The 17,542-nt window shown below is 43.7% G+C and overlaps 3 protein-coding genes across 8 annotated transcripts; 1 reads left to right on the forward strand and 2 right to left on the reverse strand.

Annotated features, from left to right (window-relative positions):
• Positions 1-376: 376 nt before the first annotated feature.
• Positions 377-3,595, forward strand: LOC117846706 (uncharacterized). 3 transcript variants are annotated; one of them, XM_034728002.2, is made up of 3 exons: positions 377-921; positions 1,624-2,601; positions 3,194-3,595. In XM_034728002.2, the coding sequence occupies exons 2-3, from the start codon at positions 1,673-1,675 to the stop codon at positions 3,228-3,230; spliced, it is 966 nt and encodes a 321-aa protein (XP_034583893.1). In that variant the 5' UTR covers positions 377-921; positions 1,624-1,672; the 3' UTR covers positions 3,231-3,595. The 3 variants fall into 3 exon arrangements, with proteins under 3 accessions (XP_034583893.1, XP_034583821.1, XP_034583774.1); XM_034727930.2 differs by having other exon boundaries at positions 377-916; XM_034727883.2 differs by having other exon boundaries at positions 379-860.
• A 640-nt stretch (positions 3,596-4,235) lies between these two features.
• On the reverse strand, positions 4,236-9,687 carry LOC117846591 (putative adagio-like protein 2). Its single transcript, XM_034727850.1, has 2 exons — positions 9,228-9,687; positions 4,236-6,431 (listed from the first exon to the last, which is right to left on the reverse strand). Exons 1-2 carry the CDS (start codon positions 9,476-9,478, stop codon positions 4,826-4,828), a joined length of 1,857 nt encoding a protein of 618 aa, XP_034583741.1. The 5' UTR covers positions 9,479-9,687; the 3' UTR covers positions 4,236-4,825.
• A 2,779-nt stretch (positions 9,688-12,466) lies between these two features.
• Positions 12,467-17,439, reverse strand: LOC117859578 (uncharacterized). Of its 4 annotated transcripts, none has more exons than XM_034742714.2 (6): positions 17,207-17,439; positions 14,288-15,638; positions 13,733-13,783; positions 13,551-13,649; positions 13,204-13,356; positions 12,467-12,811 (listed from the first exon to the last, which is right to left on the reverse strand). In XM_034742714.2, exons 2-6 carry the CDS (start codon positions 15,575-15,577, stop codon positions 12,674-12,676), a joined length of 1,731 nt encoding a protein of 576 aa, XP_034598605.1. In that variant the 5' UTR covers positions 15,578-15,638; positions 17,207-17,439; the 3' UTR covers positions 12,467-12,673. The 4 variants fall into 4 exon arrangements, with proteins under 4 accessions (XP_034598605.1, XP_034598611.1, XP_034598620.1 ...); XM_034742720.2 differs by having other exon boundaries at positions 17,195-17,439; XM_034742729.2 differs by lacking the exon at positions 17,207-17,439 and adding an exon at positions 16,280-17,119.
• Between the last annotated feature and the right edge of the window lie 103 nt (positions 17,440-17,542).

Below are 17,542 nucleotides of genomic sequence, written 5' to 3' on the forward strand. Positions count from 1 at the left end.
TTCATTTTTCTCCTTTGTTTGTTGCATTTGATGCACCATCATACCTCAGCACATTTGTTTTCATGGTGAGCTGATATCCCATCTGCAGTTGTTGAGATGTGAACATTAACCAAGTGTCTGATTCCCCACTCCGGAAGAATCCTTTTAATTAATTCTAACAAATGACATAAAACAAAGAAAACAAATCCTACTGTGCTGAAATTTATTCTCACCGCCAAAAAAAAAGGGGGGGGGACTGCACGTATTTTATACCTCCAGCTAGTGCAAAACGAAAATTGTTATTTGTAAAGATTTATACTTTAAAGTTGAGCAAAATTTATGTGAAATTCGCGTGTCTCCGAGAGTCCATCACGTTTCGGCAAAAGAGCAAATAGCACTAGTAGAAATTAACCGCTGCTATCCCGAAGTCCAAGTCGCTCTCCTCTTCCTCCCCCTTGCAGAAATGCTGCCAGGATCGAACCACCGCCGCTGACAAATCGCACAAACCAAACCACCTGCGATTCGTCGAATCCTTCCCCTCCACTTCCTCCGGCTGGGAAGCCTCCGGCGACCCGCGTCTAGGCTCTAGGTCCAAGAACCCACCACGGCACCACCAGTCCTCACGGCCCCGTACAAGAACGCACCACCCCTCTCCCTCTCCGTTGCGGCGGCCGTACCAGTCGGTGGCCTGGGCAGGTGCGGTGCGGTGGCCACGTTGTGACCTTCGTCTTCGTCTCCACACTGAGAGAGGAGAGAGGGGAGGGATAGAGACCTGGCGTCGCGGAGCAAGGCGAGGAGGACGTCTCACCTCTACTCACCTAGTCACTCTCTGCGGCGTCCGTTCCTCGAGCTCTCTCCGCCACCAACCAGCAGACGCAGCGGTACGACCTGGCTCCTCCTCGTCGGCGATTCTTGGGCGGTCGGCTGTTGTGCGCCGGTCACGTGTTGTTCTTCTTCTTCTTTTTTTATATTGTTGTGTGATTTATTTGGAGCAATTATCTGGCGATGTTATGTGGCCTTATAGGTTGCAGTATCCGATTGCGAGCCCTTTCTTACTTTTCTGTAGGATTGGTCTCGATTTCGTGGGAGGGGTTTAGAGGTAAAGATTTGGATAGAGTTTCTTTAACCACTCTTTTTAGCGGGATGGATTTAGTCGATGGGTTTTGACAATCGGTTCCGATCAGTTTCTTCAGGGTAATATGATGAATCTTCCGCGCTAAATCCTTCTCAACTTTCCCCAAAACATCGGTTCGATTTCTTCTGGTTTTTACAGTTCGCTAGATGGTTTGGGAATTTTCTTGAAAGACGATACTGTGCTTCATATCTGCATAGTCTTAACTGATTGTGCTAACATTTCTCTAGAGAGGTCAACTAGTTGGAACAGTATCTTTAATTTAGCTGACCTGGAAAGGTTGCTACCATGCTATTCCATCAAATCTGTTGCTGTTTAGCTTCCAGTACCATTAGTTTTCCTGGCATGGATGTTATGCAAAACTGTGGCAGCGCGTATGTAATTTTGATGTAAACATATTAATATTGTTTCCATATGCAAAGTTTGCCACTTTATTTCTTATGGGAAATCCATATGATGTGTTAAATGGCAGAGTTCAGAGGATAATTGACATGCTGCTTGATGCTGTGCAGGCTGCCATGAGAACTCGGTAGCTCCAAACATCTACCTAGGAAGTTCAGCATGGGTTCTGGGAATTTGTTGATGAAGAAGGTGGTAAAGCCCAGCTCCTTTGATCTGGACATAAAATTCGATCAGAGATGGATGGAGGATGTTACTTGCCCTATCTGTCTTGATATCCCTCACAATGCAGTCTTACTGAGGTGCACCTCATATGAGAAGGGTTGTAGACCATTCGTATGTGACACAGATCAGACACGTTCAAACTGTCTTGAGAGGTTCAAAGTTGCTCATGGGATACCAGTCAGTGTGAAAGTCTCATCTCTTGCTGTGGCTCCCCTTGATAGCATTCATATCATTTCGTCTAATGCAAATAACCGCCCAGCCTGCCCATTGTGCAGAGGTGATGTGATTGGGTGGTTTGTTATTGATGAGGCTCGCTTGCATCTTAACCAGAAGAAAAGATGCTGTGAAGAGAGTTCCTGCTCATATGCTGGTAACTTCCATGAACTTCAGAAGCACACCCAACAAAAACATCCAAATTCACGCCCTTCAGAAGTTGATCCTGCTCGCCGGGTTGATTGGGAGAATTTGCAGCAGTCTTCTGATATAATAGATGTTTTGAGCACAATACATGCACAGGTTCCTAATGGTGTAGTCTTGGGAGATTATGTCATCGAGTATGGGGATGATGAAGCTGGAGATGAGTATGAAGTTTACCACAGGGTTAGAAGGAACTGGTGGGCATCCTGTATTTTTTGCAAGGCTTTCCGTAGATCTTCAGGAGGCCGAAGAAGGGCAAGAACAAGGGAAAGGAGAGAGAGTGGAACGAGGAGCAGCAATAGATCTAGTCAAGAAAGCCTTACCCTTGAAGTGCCATCTAGATCTGTTGACATAAGAGAAATCAGATTTGATGAAATTGATGATGAATATATAGTTACTGGGGCCATGCCTAGGGTTGCGGCGTCAAGGAGAATGGCTGGTCATTACAGGTCTGTGTACTTACTTTGCTATTTCCTGCTTTCTGTAGTTAGAGATTATATGGTTAAAATGGTGTACACATGCAGACACAAAACTACAAAACCATCATCAGAAATGTATTTCTGTTTTATGTTCTCCGTTTTGCACCCTTCTTTCTTCAGCATAAAACTATGTCCAATTTATGATTGTTATACGGCTACATATTTTTCTACATGCATCTTTTGCAGTTCAGAGAGACTACACGGCTTATATTTCAGTCTTTTGATTCCTTTCATCCTCTCATGATTACTGGGACCATTTGGTTTTAAAATTTATATCGCTACTATTACATGTTGCTCCTGATTGATCGCATTATACAGAATGAGATGTGAATTATGAGCAAACTGGACAGCTGATGAACTTGACTCAATCAACAGCACAGCTTGTTTTCAGCACTTGATCAAATATTAAGCATGCCCCTGAAAATCAGCATAAGTAACACAAACACCTCTGTAGAACATTTCTTAGAACAACAACACTACAGCTATAACAAACTGTACCTTCTTTTCATTTGTTTGTTTAGCACTCTGTCTCTGATATACATTCTATCATTGTTCAATGTAGGGATCCCAGGTTCAGACACCGACGTTCACACATGTAGGATCAACCAGCAAAAAAGGAAAAGCTGTGCTGATGTCGGATGTGGCAACAACCAGAATCGCTCTACCTCTGTTCATTTATTTTTCTTTTGCTTAAAAGAAGAAAAGAAATTTACCCCTGTAGGAGGTGCTCTGGCAGCCCAAATTTCCTGTACAGAAAATACAGCAGTAAGCCTTTTTCTTACTGTTGATTTGCAGCGTGTCTCGTGATTCGTCACCGTTGTAGGTTCTTGAATGTAAATATTTAGCTCCCTACCTTATAGTAGCAATGTTGAAGGTCAGCTTGTCTTGCAGATCCTTGTATCTCAAAATGCATTCTCTGGAATGCATCCAGCTTTAACGGCAAAAATGCCCCTAAGATTTACCATGCCGATTTTCTCGCCCTTTAACCATTGCTGAGAATTTGAAGACGGTGAAATCTAGTTTCGAATCGCATTCGTATGGATGTGCTCTTTGCTTGTGATGTGGAAGAGCTTCCGTGTTGGAATGGAAAGGCGCTGAAAGGAACTGCTGGTGTGGTGTATGCCTGTGCCGAGCCCTTAAAGCAGATTCCGTACCCAACTGCATGATCTGTGCTTGGGCTTATCGAGAGCTTTCGTGCTCGATTGCCGTTGCCTTTGCTCTGATTGCTTCCGTGGTGTGCCTGCTTGGTTCTGGTTCACCTCAACCATTAAACAAGTGGCTCTGCTTGAAGATGCCTCGCTTGCCGGGATAGTCTTTGTTACGCATCAGTGTCCCTTCTGATAAGATGACGCATTGAGACGTTTTTAAATGAAAAACTGTATGTTTCGACCGGAACTGAGACAAGTAAAGTAATGCTAAAATCGCAGGACATGCTAACACTGATTACTCGTTCAACTATGATCAGATGATAAAATCACAGGAACAGAAATTCGTGAGAGAAATAATTACATGGTTGCTTGATCAACTTGGTGTTTGGTTCACTCGTGCCAATCCAGCTCAGAGAAAGAGACCATTGCGAATTGACATTAAGCACCATCAAGACATAAACGCGGTACTAACATCCGCCAAATATACGAATAAGATGGAATTATTGGGATTCATCCTTTGATAAGCAAGACAGAAAAGAAATGTTGCGAGTATCACTATCACCTGAGGTAAGCACAAAGTAATGCAAAAAAAGGAAAAATTAAATACAACAGTGTTACAGCTTCTCCAGGAAAGAGCAATTGTCGCATCGCTTCTCACCAACGGCGGTGTCGCATGTGCGACATCAAAACGCAAAGAAGGAGCGCCGCATGGCTCCACCTAAACAACGCCAGTCCTCCCTTCGTAAACAGGATAAGAACAACTGAGATTAGCTTATGTATGACAGCTATTGCAACGTAGACCATACAAACAACAGCAGCAGCAGAGGTAACTTATTCCTACTTCTAGACAAGGCAACTCCCAGACTTAGATCGAATAATCAGGTTTGATCTGCTTCAGGTGCTACTCCACAGCTGCCCTCATAAGAGTAACCAGTTCACCAACCCTACTTCTGCAGCTCCACTGTTGAAAAAAAAATGTTTCAGCCTCAGTCACACGAATATGTAGCTTTCTCCAGTGATGTCGCTCCAAGGAAGCTGGGAGCTTTTCATCTTGAAACTAATGAGCTTATCAGAGAAAGCTCATGTATTTCAGTTAGCGTCCACTCTTCTCCAGTTTGTCCTCCAAGAACTATGGCCTTTGTTCCTCCGACGACACAAGTGCTGTGGCCCCAGGCGAACCGTGGAGGCCGCCCTGGAACATTCAGAATCCTCCAGGTTGGCTTCTCTTCAGCTGGATCCAGGAGGTGAAGCTGAGAAGCTGAGTGAAGACCTGCCACAGACCCACCAAATATCAAAACTCTTCCTCCAGGAAGGCTCACCGCAACATGATCAAGGCGAGGAGGTGGGCCAACTCCAGCAGGATTACCAGCTCCTGGCATCCCACTGCCAGTGATGCACCGCCAGGATGGGTTGTCATCACTTAAATCTAGAGTGAACACATCACTAGACCTGAGCCGTAGAGGGCCACTTTTAGCAAGACCACCGAACATCAATATTTTCTTGCCGTCATAAACAGAGAGAGAATGCCCAAGTCTAGAAGGTGGAGTCCAAGATGCAGGTATTTCCCTCCAAACAGGTTTTTCCATTGTAACATCTAGGAGGTAGGTATCACTGAGAAGAACACCAGAGTCAGCACAACCACCAGAAACAACCAGCTTTGTACCATCCACTGTGCAAGAGCTATGCCACGACCGTGGCACTGGTGGTGCAATGCCGGGAATCTCACGCCAAGTTGGATGCTGTGCATCCAGATCCAAAATGAAGACATCATTCAGTAGCCCCTGCCCCCCACAGCCACCGAACAGAATCAGCCGTGATCCATTTAGGCATGATAAGGTATGGCCCCAGCGACCAGGAGGAGCTGAGCTCACATTGATGTGCCTCCATTCTGGCTTGCTGGCACTCAAATCCAGAACAAAAGTATCATTCATCGGCTGCATGTTAACACCCTCTCCACCAAAAAGGACAACACGGTTGCCTACAGCACAAGCACTGAAATTGCAGCGAGATGGCTCTACTGTGCCACCGATTGTCAATTTCCTCCAGGCAACAGATTCCAGGGTGGTCAACTCTCGCGCTAGTCGTCCCCATGCCAAATTTCTTGATCCTGCCACAATCTCAAGGGCTCGAGTAGCCTCACCACCCCATGCATTCTGACAAACCATCCTCCAAAGGTCATCATTCTTCGTCATGTGATACAGTCGCTTACAAACAGAGTTTACAGCTGCTATATCCCTGGGTGACAGTTTTGACAGGATCTTCTGGCACAGTACCTCATCACTCAGTAGGAAGAGACTAGAATGTTCCCAGAAATTACCCTTGCCCACTGAGGTCGGTGGGGGAGTGTTATCTGGTGCAATCCATGTAGATCTCGCAAGTTCCTTTGTTACAGAGCCAGGCGAGGGCCCCAAATCCACATTGGAATCATTGAAAAACTGAATGCCCATATAGTGTGTTATCATGTCATCATCTCCGTATATGGGTGTTATTTGCAGCTTTGCCATGTAAGGGGAACCATCTTTTCTAAAATTCAACAGATCACCCTGGAACTCAGTCCCTTCCTCTAAACATCTCCGAATCCCAGAAACGACTGCAGTATCAACAAGGGGATGTCTCCTCTGAGCAAATGGTCCTCTGCATTGTAAAAACCGGCTGCCAGAAAAAAAATACCATAACAATAGTAAAGAAGACATTATTGAATATTGTACAAGTAAAATGACTAGCATAGCATGTTAAGTTTCGTGTTTGCTCTGATGCAGAAGGAAATGAATATAAAGAAAAATAGTATCATGTCAACTGAACTAGCAAATATGAAATTTACCCTCTTTTACTAGCATTTGAGAATAGCATTATGGAAGCATCTCATATTTAATTTTATGAGCATAATGATGAGACAATATCAGCAGAGCAAGTTTTGTTATCCAAAGGTCCCAATGAGCTTTCATTATTTAACTACTGGTGATACTACTGAAGACTGTAGTGTGCCACAACAGTCTGAACCACTCTGAAGGCCACCAATTATAATTCAGTTACTTCTAGTCTTCTACCATTAATTCCAAACTTTGATTTGCATACAAAGAATTCCTAAACATACGCATGTACAGGGAATTTCTAAACACGCACCTTCTTCAAACCATTATCTAAAGCTTTTTCTTACTTTCCTATACAACTTTTCATGCCAATCCAAACGATCAAACCCAGGTCTATATATATCCCCATTAAGACTCCTTAAGGGATTTCTACATGGTCTCTGAAGGAAATTATAACTAGTACCACTGGTAACCAGCTGTAGTCACCTGGTTGGATGACTTTGTCTAACGTCGCAGGGCAGGATCCCAGTTCTGCTAAATGCCTCAGGAACTTGTCTAGTACTATATGACGCCAGGATCATACAACTTTATATTAATCATGAGTATGCTGTATGGTGCCCAACAATCTTTAGCATCATGCCAGCGGACATTTGCTAAGCCTTTCTAAAATATATTAAAGTTCTACTTGCAACAGTAGTCTGTGGTCCAAGAGGTAGAAATGAAATCTGTAGATAGATGATGAAACTCTGTTGCTGCAAGGCTGAACATGAAAAGAAACACATGCGAAACAGAACAGTTGGCAACAGGACTCAAGTAACTTCAACTATAATTAATTTTTGCTGCCTCGCTCTACAAGTCCTCAATTGATAGGTTAACAACAAATCGAGATGTTCTCTGCTCAACTGGCCACTACTAGTCGTTTAGTTGGTGCTCTATTATCCAACAAACCCCATCCATTCTAGTTAATTGTTGGCAAAATAGGCATTTCGGTCCCTGAACTTTGCACCAAGGGTCAACTTCATCCCTCAACTTTCAGATTGGCCAATTTAGTCCCTCAACTTTTGTTTTAAGGTCAAACTTGGCCTTATGATGATATGTGGCTCCATATTAGCATGAAACTAAAATGAAAAGTCCTTTTTACCCTTGTCTCTTTTCTCTCTTCAATTTTCGCCTTTAGAATACAATAACATATAATCCAAAATAAATATAAGGATACATATGTTTGCCGAGGGAGTATGAATACATACATGGAGCATATATAGCGTATCACAAGTATGTGAACACATGTTGACTTTAGAGCATGCGTACACACATTGAGTTGTATATATAACAAAAGATTATGAGTAAATACTTGTACATATATTTTGCCTATCAAATTTGTATGAGCACATGAATGACTTTAAAGAGTAGAAGTAGATACACTTTTTAGAAACCATATTTTGTGTTAGTTTAAAAACATATTGTTGTGAGTATGTATTAAGGAGTATGAGTACATACATGTTTGACCTATATGAGCAAAGGGCAAAAGGGACTTTTTGCATTAGTCTTATGCTAACATAGAGCACCACATCAGCACAAGGATGAGTTTGACCCAAAAATGAAAGTTGGAGGACTAAATTGGCCAATATAAAAGTTGAGGGACGAACTTGATCCTCGGTGTAAAGTTCAAGGACCAAAGTGCCTATTTTGCCTTAATTGTTTCACCATATAAACTAAGAAAACATAATACTACCAAATAAATATCACTGCCAACATATGAAGCAAAAAAAAAAAGGAGTACCATATAGACTTAAATTGGAAATAGAATGAAAATAAGCAAACTCAGATTCCTTCTCAAAATGAACCCCAGGAAAAGCTTATAGCTAATAGCCTATCACTAGTTATATGTATCATTTTAACCTTGTTTTATCCTAAGAAATATTTTACAGACCAGGTTCAGGAAACATTTAAACCCACAACATAAGAAAAATAAAACCAGTTCTCTCAAGGGATAGCTTGCCGCATGTGAAAAATGGTCCAGGGCAAATTGATCGTTGTCCTTCTAAATAATAAGAAGAATTATACAGAGCCTAGACAAATTCCTCCAAATTGCTTACCCTAGGATAAAATTAAAAGCACAGAGAAATGAGTAATTATCATCTTAAATTACCTCTCCTAGCAAACAATTTGGTTGGATGAGCAGTTAAACTTGATTTGAAGAAACTAACAGTTCAAACCCACACTTTCTCTAAGGACTAAAACCAGCACGTCATATGCTAACAAAAGCATGTTTACCAATATCACAATGATGACTCTGGTCCCTCTAGTTATTCGTATAAATAGAACCCTTGGTTGATGTAGCTCATAAAGCTTAAATTAATAGTGGAAAAGGAAAGAAATACTAGCTGTTTCAATCCAACAAGCAAACCAGTTAAACAGCATCCTAATTTGATTCCAGCAAGTCACTACAAATCCAAATATTATCTATTGGGCTATGGAATACTGCAAGTCATTACAAAACAGCAACAATCACGCTAAATAACTTTCTGCGGTCGATTTTAACGATTCCTCTAGCGATGAACGAATCCCCCGCGCATCATCACAGAAGCAAACCGCTGTGGAATCAGAACCGGAGCATACAGGGGGGCAGGTGGTTTACCAGTTCCTCCCGAGCACCTCCTCGGCGCGGTACCCGGTGGCGTCCTCGAACCCGCGGTTGACGTAGATGATGGGGAAGTCGGGCTCGAGCGCGTCGGAGACCACCATCCCGCACGCCCCCAGCACGCCCTCGATGGCCAGCGCGAACCCCGGGGACGCGCCCCCCTCCCCGCCCCCGATCCGGACCTCCTCCTCTTCCTCCTCCTCATCATCCCCGCCGACGCCGCCGTCGGAGTCGCTGTCCCACTCCATCGCCGCGGCCCGCGGGAACCCTAGCCCATGCCGGCGCGTGCGGATAGGGTTGCGGTCGGAGCTGGGTGGGAAGGCAGCGGGGGCTCCGCGCGGGCGGATTTATACTGCGGCGGGCGCGGATTGGCCGGGCGCAATCGAGGAGGGAGGCAAGGAGGAGTGCTGGAGGAGGAAGCGAGGAGGCAGCAGCGACGAACGAGTGGACGACGGGGTGAGGGGTTGGGGAAGACGGAGGGCAGGGTGGAGGCGATCTGCGCCGTCGGATCCGCGGGTCACGGCGGGCGGACGGCTGTGGAGAGGGAAGGGTGAAAGTTAAAAATGTTTTCACTGATGGTAGGAAGACTCGAAGACAACACGAGTCATCAGTAAATCTGTAGAAGTACTCCGTAACCGTGCAAGTTGCTAGGATATAAGATCGTGTTGTGATTTAAATCCTTACAACATAGATTGAATTTGAGCAAAGCCCTTAAAAATATATGGATATCCTAATTGAAACAAGAATATTTTCGGGTTGCGCTAGGCACGACATTTTCTCTTTGCTAACAATAACAGGCTGTGCAAGTTTTGAAGAAAAAAAGTTGGGTCGTATGTGTATCGCGCTCTACCCTAAAAAAAGAAAGAGTTTTACTCCTCCTCAATCAACTGAGATATAGCTTATCCATCAGTCATTCAAATTTGTACTAGAAACTGAATGGGGGAAGAGAGATTGGGGTTAGAGTTTGGGGCTTTTAGGTTTTGGGGTTACCTCAGTGCCCAACTGTAGAGGGAACTTCGGGGTGGCTCACCGGCCGACGGTGGAGGTGGGAGAGACGGCGGCGGAGCGGAGGCGGTGAGGGTGCCGCCGGAGCATGGCGGCGGGGGACACCCGATGGGCGGCGGAGGTGGTAGGGCCGCGGGAGCCGGACGAGACGCGTTGGCAGCGGGGGTGTCGGGCGCTAAAGTTGAAGAAGATGGTGACGCCGATGAACCGAGAGGATGGAGCGAGGAGGTATGGGAGGTGGAGGTGCGGTGCCGCACCGCCATATGTTGCCCCGGTGCCATGCGGCGGGCGCGGGCGTGGACAGGAGGCGGCGGCGGTCGAGCATCGAAGAGGATGGTCTGGCTCGGTGGGAAAGGAGGAAAAGATAAGGAAGAGAAAAGAATAGTACGTGGTTGATATCAGGTGTTGGATCAAAATCTAACGGCCACAGCCGGTGACTGAGGGGAAGTAAAAAAATCAGTCGATTGATTGATGAGGATACAGATCCAAAAATAAAAATTAAACACCATATATTTTTGCTGGACAATTGGTTACGTTACTATACGGTTCAGCTTTTCAAAATTTTATTTTTGAAAATAAACTAGAAAGCGAAATAATAGGAATATGAAAAGAAAACCAATAAAAATGAAGGAAAATACCTCAATCAAGTTTTAAAAACCAAATATAAATATGTTGGCGAATCTCAACCCCATCTAGAAAATTCAACAACCAAAAAGAGCGACAAGTTAGGGATTTAGGTAGTACATAAAAGGTTAGTAAATTCGAGCTTATTTACAATGCTTTTAAAGTACCAGTGATACTTGCAAGTGCTTTCCTTTCTTATCCTTCTTAAAAAAATTAAAGAGATTTACACATAATTGAAAGGGCATCATAGTAATTTCTCACTATTTTCGGTACTTATCCCATCAAATTGGTACTTCTCCTTTGGTACCGTTCGATTTCGTCGAATAGACGGCTCTCATTTTTTTCAAACACTCTAAAATTTCTCTAGTAAATTCAGGTTTAAATGTTAGAAATAAAAAACATCATTTAAACAAAACATATTGGAGAATTATACATCAACGGTAAATTTAAGAAACTGAAAAAAATTTCTGTCGCGTCTGCCCTTTACTTTCTTCACTGCTTATATAGGGGCTAACCCAGGGGGCATGGCCCCCCTTGCATTTTGGGAGTAAATAGTGTTTGCTAGGCTTGAATATATTATATTCTCCTTAATTTAGCATTGTTGGCCTGTGTTAACTGTTATGCAACTAGTGTAGGTGTATCACACTTGCAATGGGAAGATGCCACGTCTCCTTTTGCATATATGTGGCATTTGGGATCAAGCACAATCGTGTGAGTGACATCATCCTCCGTGAAAGTTATGTATGATGCACGAATCTACTATATCTTATATCATTTTCTTTAAAACCTTCATGTCATATAAATACAAATACGATACAACTATCCTAAAATAAATATAGCATCTTAGTATGTTGGTATTGTTTTTAAGATCCCAATGCAATTAAGTCTTGCATGACCTTGGGTTTACGATGATTGAGCTCGTGTTCAAGATATGTCTCTAGTTCTCCACAAAGATGTACAGCTTCTCTACCTCTCCTCATTAATTAGTATCAAATTATCAAAATAACCTACATAGCAAAGTACAGTACTTATGGTCCATTGCAAATAGCCTTAACCTGCACTCCATCCAACTGAACGGACAAAAAAGGAGGAAACGGGGAAGCGTGCTGCCGGTTTGGCTCGTTCGAGCAAAACCTAACCGGCCACCCATGTTGCCACATCTTGGCACCCAATTTGGTAAAACAGGTAGTACATTTGTTTTGTCACCGGTGTTTATGAGTTGTCACGTACATCTTCCATACTACACAAATAAAGCATTTCGTCTTTTTTTGGTATTAAAGCCTAACAGAACGAGACGGGTCGTTACTTGGTAGGATGGTTTTGGCAAAACTAGTGAAAAGCAGCTAGGCTTTAGCAGCAGAAAGTGCAGAACCGTTTGCACTGTACTCCACTCCTAGTTCAATCCAAAGAAAATTTCAATATCCGTTGTTAGTACATGGTTGTTCCGATCCACTCGAAAACATTTTCAGCCTGGTGCTGAACTACGCTAAAACATTCTCGACGTGACAGCACTTTGTAACAGAAAGCTCATGCTGCACACCTTGTGGGTACTTTATCGCTCACAGTGCAGCCGCCATCCATTTGTAGCGCGCTGAATCAAGCAAGACTAACAGAAAAGCTTCAATCAAGGGAACAAGTGACATGGGCTGCCTGAATATGGAGCCTCTCAGGCAGGGCACAAGGAATCTGAATATGGATGTCCAGAAACCTGAGCGGACATGGCCCATGTTATTTACAAGTTCACATGAACTGATGAACAGTCATGCATGGACTCGAGACACATACTGGTAATTTACAAGCTTGAACACCTTGGATTACCCCATAGAAGGTACTGCCGACGCTTTACATACTGGACACCAATTCTTCTGCCTAAGCCACTGGCCGATGCAGCACACATGGTACCGGTGTTCGCATGGCAACCGCCCAACTTCTTCACCCTCCTTGTACTCTTCCTGGAACAGGCAGATGTTTAAATTTCAGTAAGGATTTCCTGGATAAGTAATCCAATTTGTGGAATTTCCTTTAGACAATGGCAGGAATCCAGTAAATAGTGTAACAGTCATTCTAATAATTGTAAATGTCATAAGTGAGAAATGTAAACAATACTTAATGTCAGTTGTTCAACACCAAAATGGAACATATTTCACCTAGTGCCCAAAACCAAAATTATCAGCTCCCTGTTTCCCCTATTCACTTTTCCTGAGAGATGAACAAATTGCGGGTATTGCATGACACTAGGTAGCCTTATCAGTTCCGCATGAAAAATAAGGTGCATGATGTTGATCTTTATATGTGTTTTATTTTATGCCCACATAAATAATAGATCCCTTAGGTGACTAAATACCTGGCATATGCTGCATTTCATGTCATCTATGACTGATTTATGTACTCCTGTAGCAACTGGACAATATATGCTTCTTCTTAGGCATTTCGCGAACTGCTCATCAGAAAGGGCTGTGCTTACAGAACCTATTCTCTCTTCTAATGCCAATAATTCCTGTTCAGAAGAAGGAAGTGCAGACATCTCTTGTGTGAGTATAAATATAAACCAGGATTCCATCATAAAGGACAAAAGGGTAGTACACAAATCATAACGAGGGCTTCGAATGCAGAATAAGGGAGGTTCCAGAAAGAAAACCACTCTCTAGCAAAACCCCCTTCAGCCTTTAGGTAGAATGATCAAGAAAATACCTCATAGGACATATTGTCAATATCCATCCGCATGTCTCTATGCCGATCATGGGAGGCAAATGCACCAAGGAATAGATTAGTATCCAGCACCAGCAATTGCTGCAAAAAGAAGTTATCCAGCAGTTCAGTAAAATGAGAGAAGGTAAAGGAGTTTTGTGGGCAAAGAATGCCAGCCAACTAACCTCATAAGCCAGCTCAGCTTCTTGTTCAGTCCTCTGCAATGCTAGTAAAACCTACAGAAAATAAAACTATTTTAGTCTGGAAACTTTTACACTCTTACCACCTTCTTTAGCCCCTGTCACATCGGATGTCTGGACACTAATTAGGAGTATTAAACATAGGCTAATTACAAAACTAATTGCACAACCCCTAGCTAAATCGCGAGACGAATCTATTAAGCCTAATTAGTCCATGATTTGACAATGTGGTGCTACAGTAACCATTCGCTAATGATGGATTAATTAGGCTTAATAGATTCGTCTCGCGATTTAGCCTAGGGGTTCTGCTATTAGTTTTGTAATTAGCTCATGTTTAGTCCTCCTAATTAGCATCCGAACATCCAATGTGACAGGGCTAAAGTTTAGCCCCTACTATCCAAACGCCCCCTTAGTCAAAGTAGGTTATTTATCAAAATCAATAACAGTAGCAATATATGTAAACTGAATTGATCTGAAATAAGATGTAACAACAAAAGCAGAATAGCTGGAACCACTATGAGAAACATTTTAGAAAACAACCTCAGCAATTCCTCCCATGGTTATGCGTCTATGATCATTTCTCTCGCCCATGAGACCATGGAACATTTGTGGAGGACTTTCTTCAAAAAGGGAGCTTGGTCTCCCCCTTTCAGCTCGAGTATTCGAACTATGATGACGACTAGATGAGTAAATGTCATGAGGTAATTCCACAAAGAATGGTCTTATTGAACTCTCGGCAGAGACTTCTTCCAATGAAAGATGCTCCTGAGCTGACAGCCCATTCCTTGTGGATGACTCATGCAAAGAAAGCATGCCATCTGCTCTTTCATCAGGAGCCCTCAGTGTAGTGGCATGAGAAGGTCGTCTTGTCCTAACTGAAACTGCCGATTCTTGTTGGTTTCTGTTGCTGCTTCGTATTATTTGTTGAGAAAGTGACTGTTCATTCGTTCTGATTCTGGGACCAGCATCGTGAATATCTGTAGGAGGGGAATGACCTGAAAAAGATGGTCCACTAAAGCTCCTTGATCTGGAAGAGCTTTCCGGATCAGAAGCCCTCTTTCTCATGAACTCAAACCTCCTACTATAAACAGAATCGGATGAGCAACCTGATGGCTGAACATCAGGTACTGAAGTACAACCCGGGTTTTTAAGCCCACGTCTCTGTACTCCATTAGCATGACCATAAGCTGGCCTCACACCAGTGGTGGAATTTCTAGGCATAGTAGACCGATTAGTAAAATATGAAGAACATGCTCCTGGAGTACCCAAATTCACCTCTTTTTCTTTCTGTCCATGTGTCCTAGAACTTAGTGGAGCAGTTCGGACAAAGGACTCAGATCTATTTCGATAAACACCTGAAGGACCAGTAAAATGAGAGCCTTCTGAACCAGGTGTTAACAAACGACCTTGTTCAGTAGTAGAACCTTCTGATTCAGTCCGCAGAGTGTCTGAACTCTCATCGTCTACAACGATTTTCTTACTACCCTCCAGCTGCTTGGCCTCAGCCTTTCTTCTGCCACTTTCAGCAATGTCAACCCCTGCCAACAAAGGCTGCCTTCGCTTTTCCTCAAACTTTCTAAGTGGAAATTTGGAGGAGCTTGCAGGCACCACTTTCGAGCTTGAAGATTTAAACGAATCACGCAAATATCTTGGTCCTTCTTGATTATCAGTAATTCCCGCTTTCGTAGGATTGAGTCTAGCGCTGCTTCCCAGTCCATCGTTGTTGTGATTAGTCCTCTCTTCAGGACTTTGATTTCGATAAGAGAGCCTGGAACCCCTCCTACGAAATGCAATTTCTGTTTTGGATCTCCTGTCTGAATATTCCTCCATGTAATTAGGCTGCAATATACACCACGAGTATCGTTCTGCAGTATCTTAAGGTCCAGCAGATCTGTGCACAGTTTGGTAAAGGTTAGTAAACAACAAAACCCAAGGATGGATATAGGTAACGAATGAGTAAGGAAATTTAGAAAAAAAATTACAACTGGATATTTTGAGAATGGATACCTTTTAACTAAGATAGTAAACCACTTTGGAACTGTTACTAGCATCATTAATCTCACCATGACCAAGGTTTCATCAGACCATCCCCAGTACCATAATACTCCCTCCGTTCCAAATTGTAGGTCGTTTTGGCTTTCTAAATGCATGGATATTATTATGCATCTATACGTACCCTATATCTAAGTGCATAATAAAGTCTATGAATCTAAAAAAATCAAAACGACCTATAATTTGGGACGGAGGGAGTAACAAACTTGAGACACTTTTTTTAAACGAAAAAACTTGAGACATTACGGATGGCAAACTCGAGACCATCCCCACTATCCCCCTAGCATTGAACAACCCACTCACTACTTAAAAATACAGTTTTGTCCCAGCACGCCACACCTGTACCCTGTAGCATCAATAACCATAATCACTTTTCGGAGCCAAGGTGAGCTCTATCACCCGATTTTTACCTTTTAAAGCTGGTATCTAAAGGCTAAAGCAACGAGGGCCGAGGTGCTGGGGGTACCGCTACCAACTCACCTTCCGGATCAACAACAGACAGGGCCCCACATCAGTGTAACCAAATCAGCGAGAATTTGCGACAGGCCAGCAGCAGGAGGCTAATACGGGATGAGGAAAGATAACCACAGCATTGTCAAGCTTCATGACAAGTTGACAACCTTAGTGTGCAGACAATATTTTCCAGATAAGCCAAAAGAAGGGGGGATCGGGCCCACACTCCACAGATCATGACATTATCATTGAGGGAGGAGTGCGATGACATCATTCGTCTATCCACATACTCCAACCACTACCAAATAATACTGGTATTTTTTCCCGCTGAAACCCGATAGGAAAAACAAAGTGCCCATGTCTGATAGACAAACGTTGTAAGTTGTAACTGTCAATAACCCAGGCGTCACCGATTGTCCACTACTTACCTAGTCACCAGTTACCACGAGTACCAAACATTCTCAGGAAAAACGAAACCTGCATCGCCATGCAGATACGGATCTTATACATACAAGGAGCGAGTTAAACTCCTTCTAAGTTATTTCGAGAAAACTATTACCCAAAAGAAGAAGAAGAATCCAATCTTTTTGCATTTCAGAGGCTGAAACCCACAATAAGACTGACAAAAGAATCTAGTATTTACTGTGTAAGGATCAGGCTAACTGCTCCTGAATCGTTTCAGGATAACCACGCCCAGAAAAAAAAAAGAAACCAAAGTTCCTTCCGTTTCTGAGCCCGAGACGCGCGATACTACATTAATACTGTACTCTAATAAACCGATCGTTGAGAAACCGACGTGCAAATCCGCCGAATCACGCCGGCCGCCGCGCGGGCACCACCGTCGAATCAAGCAGACACACTACTCCTCGCAAACAACAAAAAAAAAACGAGAGAGAGAGAGAGAGAGAGAGAGAGAGAGAGAGAGAGAGAACTAAAACTAACAGCATCGATCACCTTCCCGATCAGCCTTCGCTCGAGAACACCCGACGCAGCATCGAGAGAAGGGGGAGCCGCCCGACTCAGCCTCCGAAGGCACCCGCGGCGTGCCCCCGAACGCGAGACGGCGTATCGGATGCCCTGCCCGCGCCGGTCGGTGAGGTGAGGGGGAGGAGGAGGAGACGCCGAGGTGGAGGAGGAGGCGAGAAGCGAAGCGAGTGGGGTGGGGGTGGGGGGGTTCCTGACTTGGATTCTTTCGTCCGTGGTGGCTGGTTGGATCCGAGGCCATTTATCACGGGGCAGGCCTGCCTATCGGGTCGGGTTGCCGCTTGCCGCTTGCGTAGTCGCGTGTCC

The sequence above is a fragment of the Setaria viridis genome, chromosome 1, assembly GCF_005286985.2.
Source record: "Setaria viridis chromosome 1, Setaria_viridis_v4.0, whole genome shotgun sequence".
In the NCBI taxonomy this organism is placed as follows: domain Eukaryota; kingdom Viridiplantae; phylum Streptophyta; class Magnoliopsida; order Poales; family Poaceae; genus Setaria; species Setaria viridis.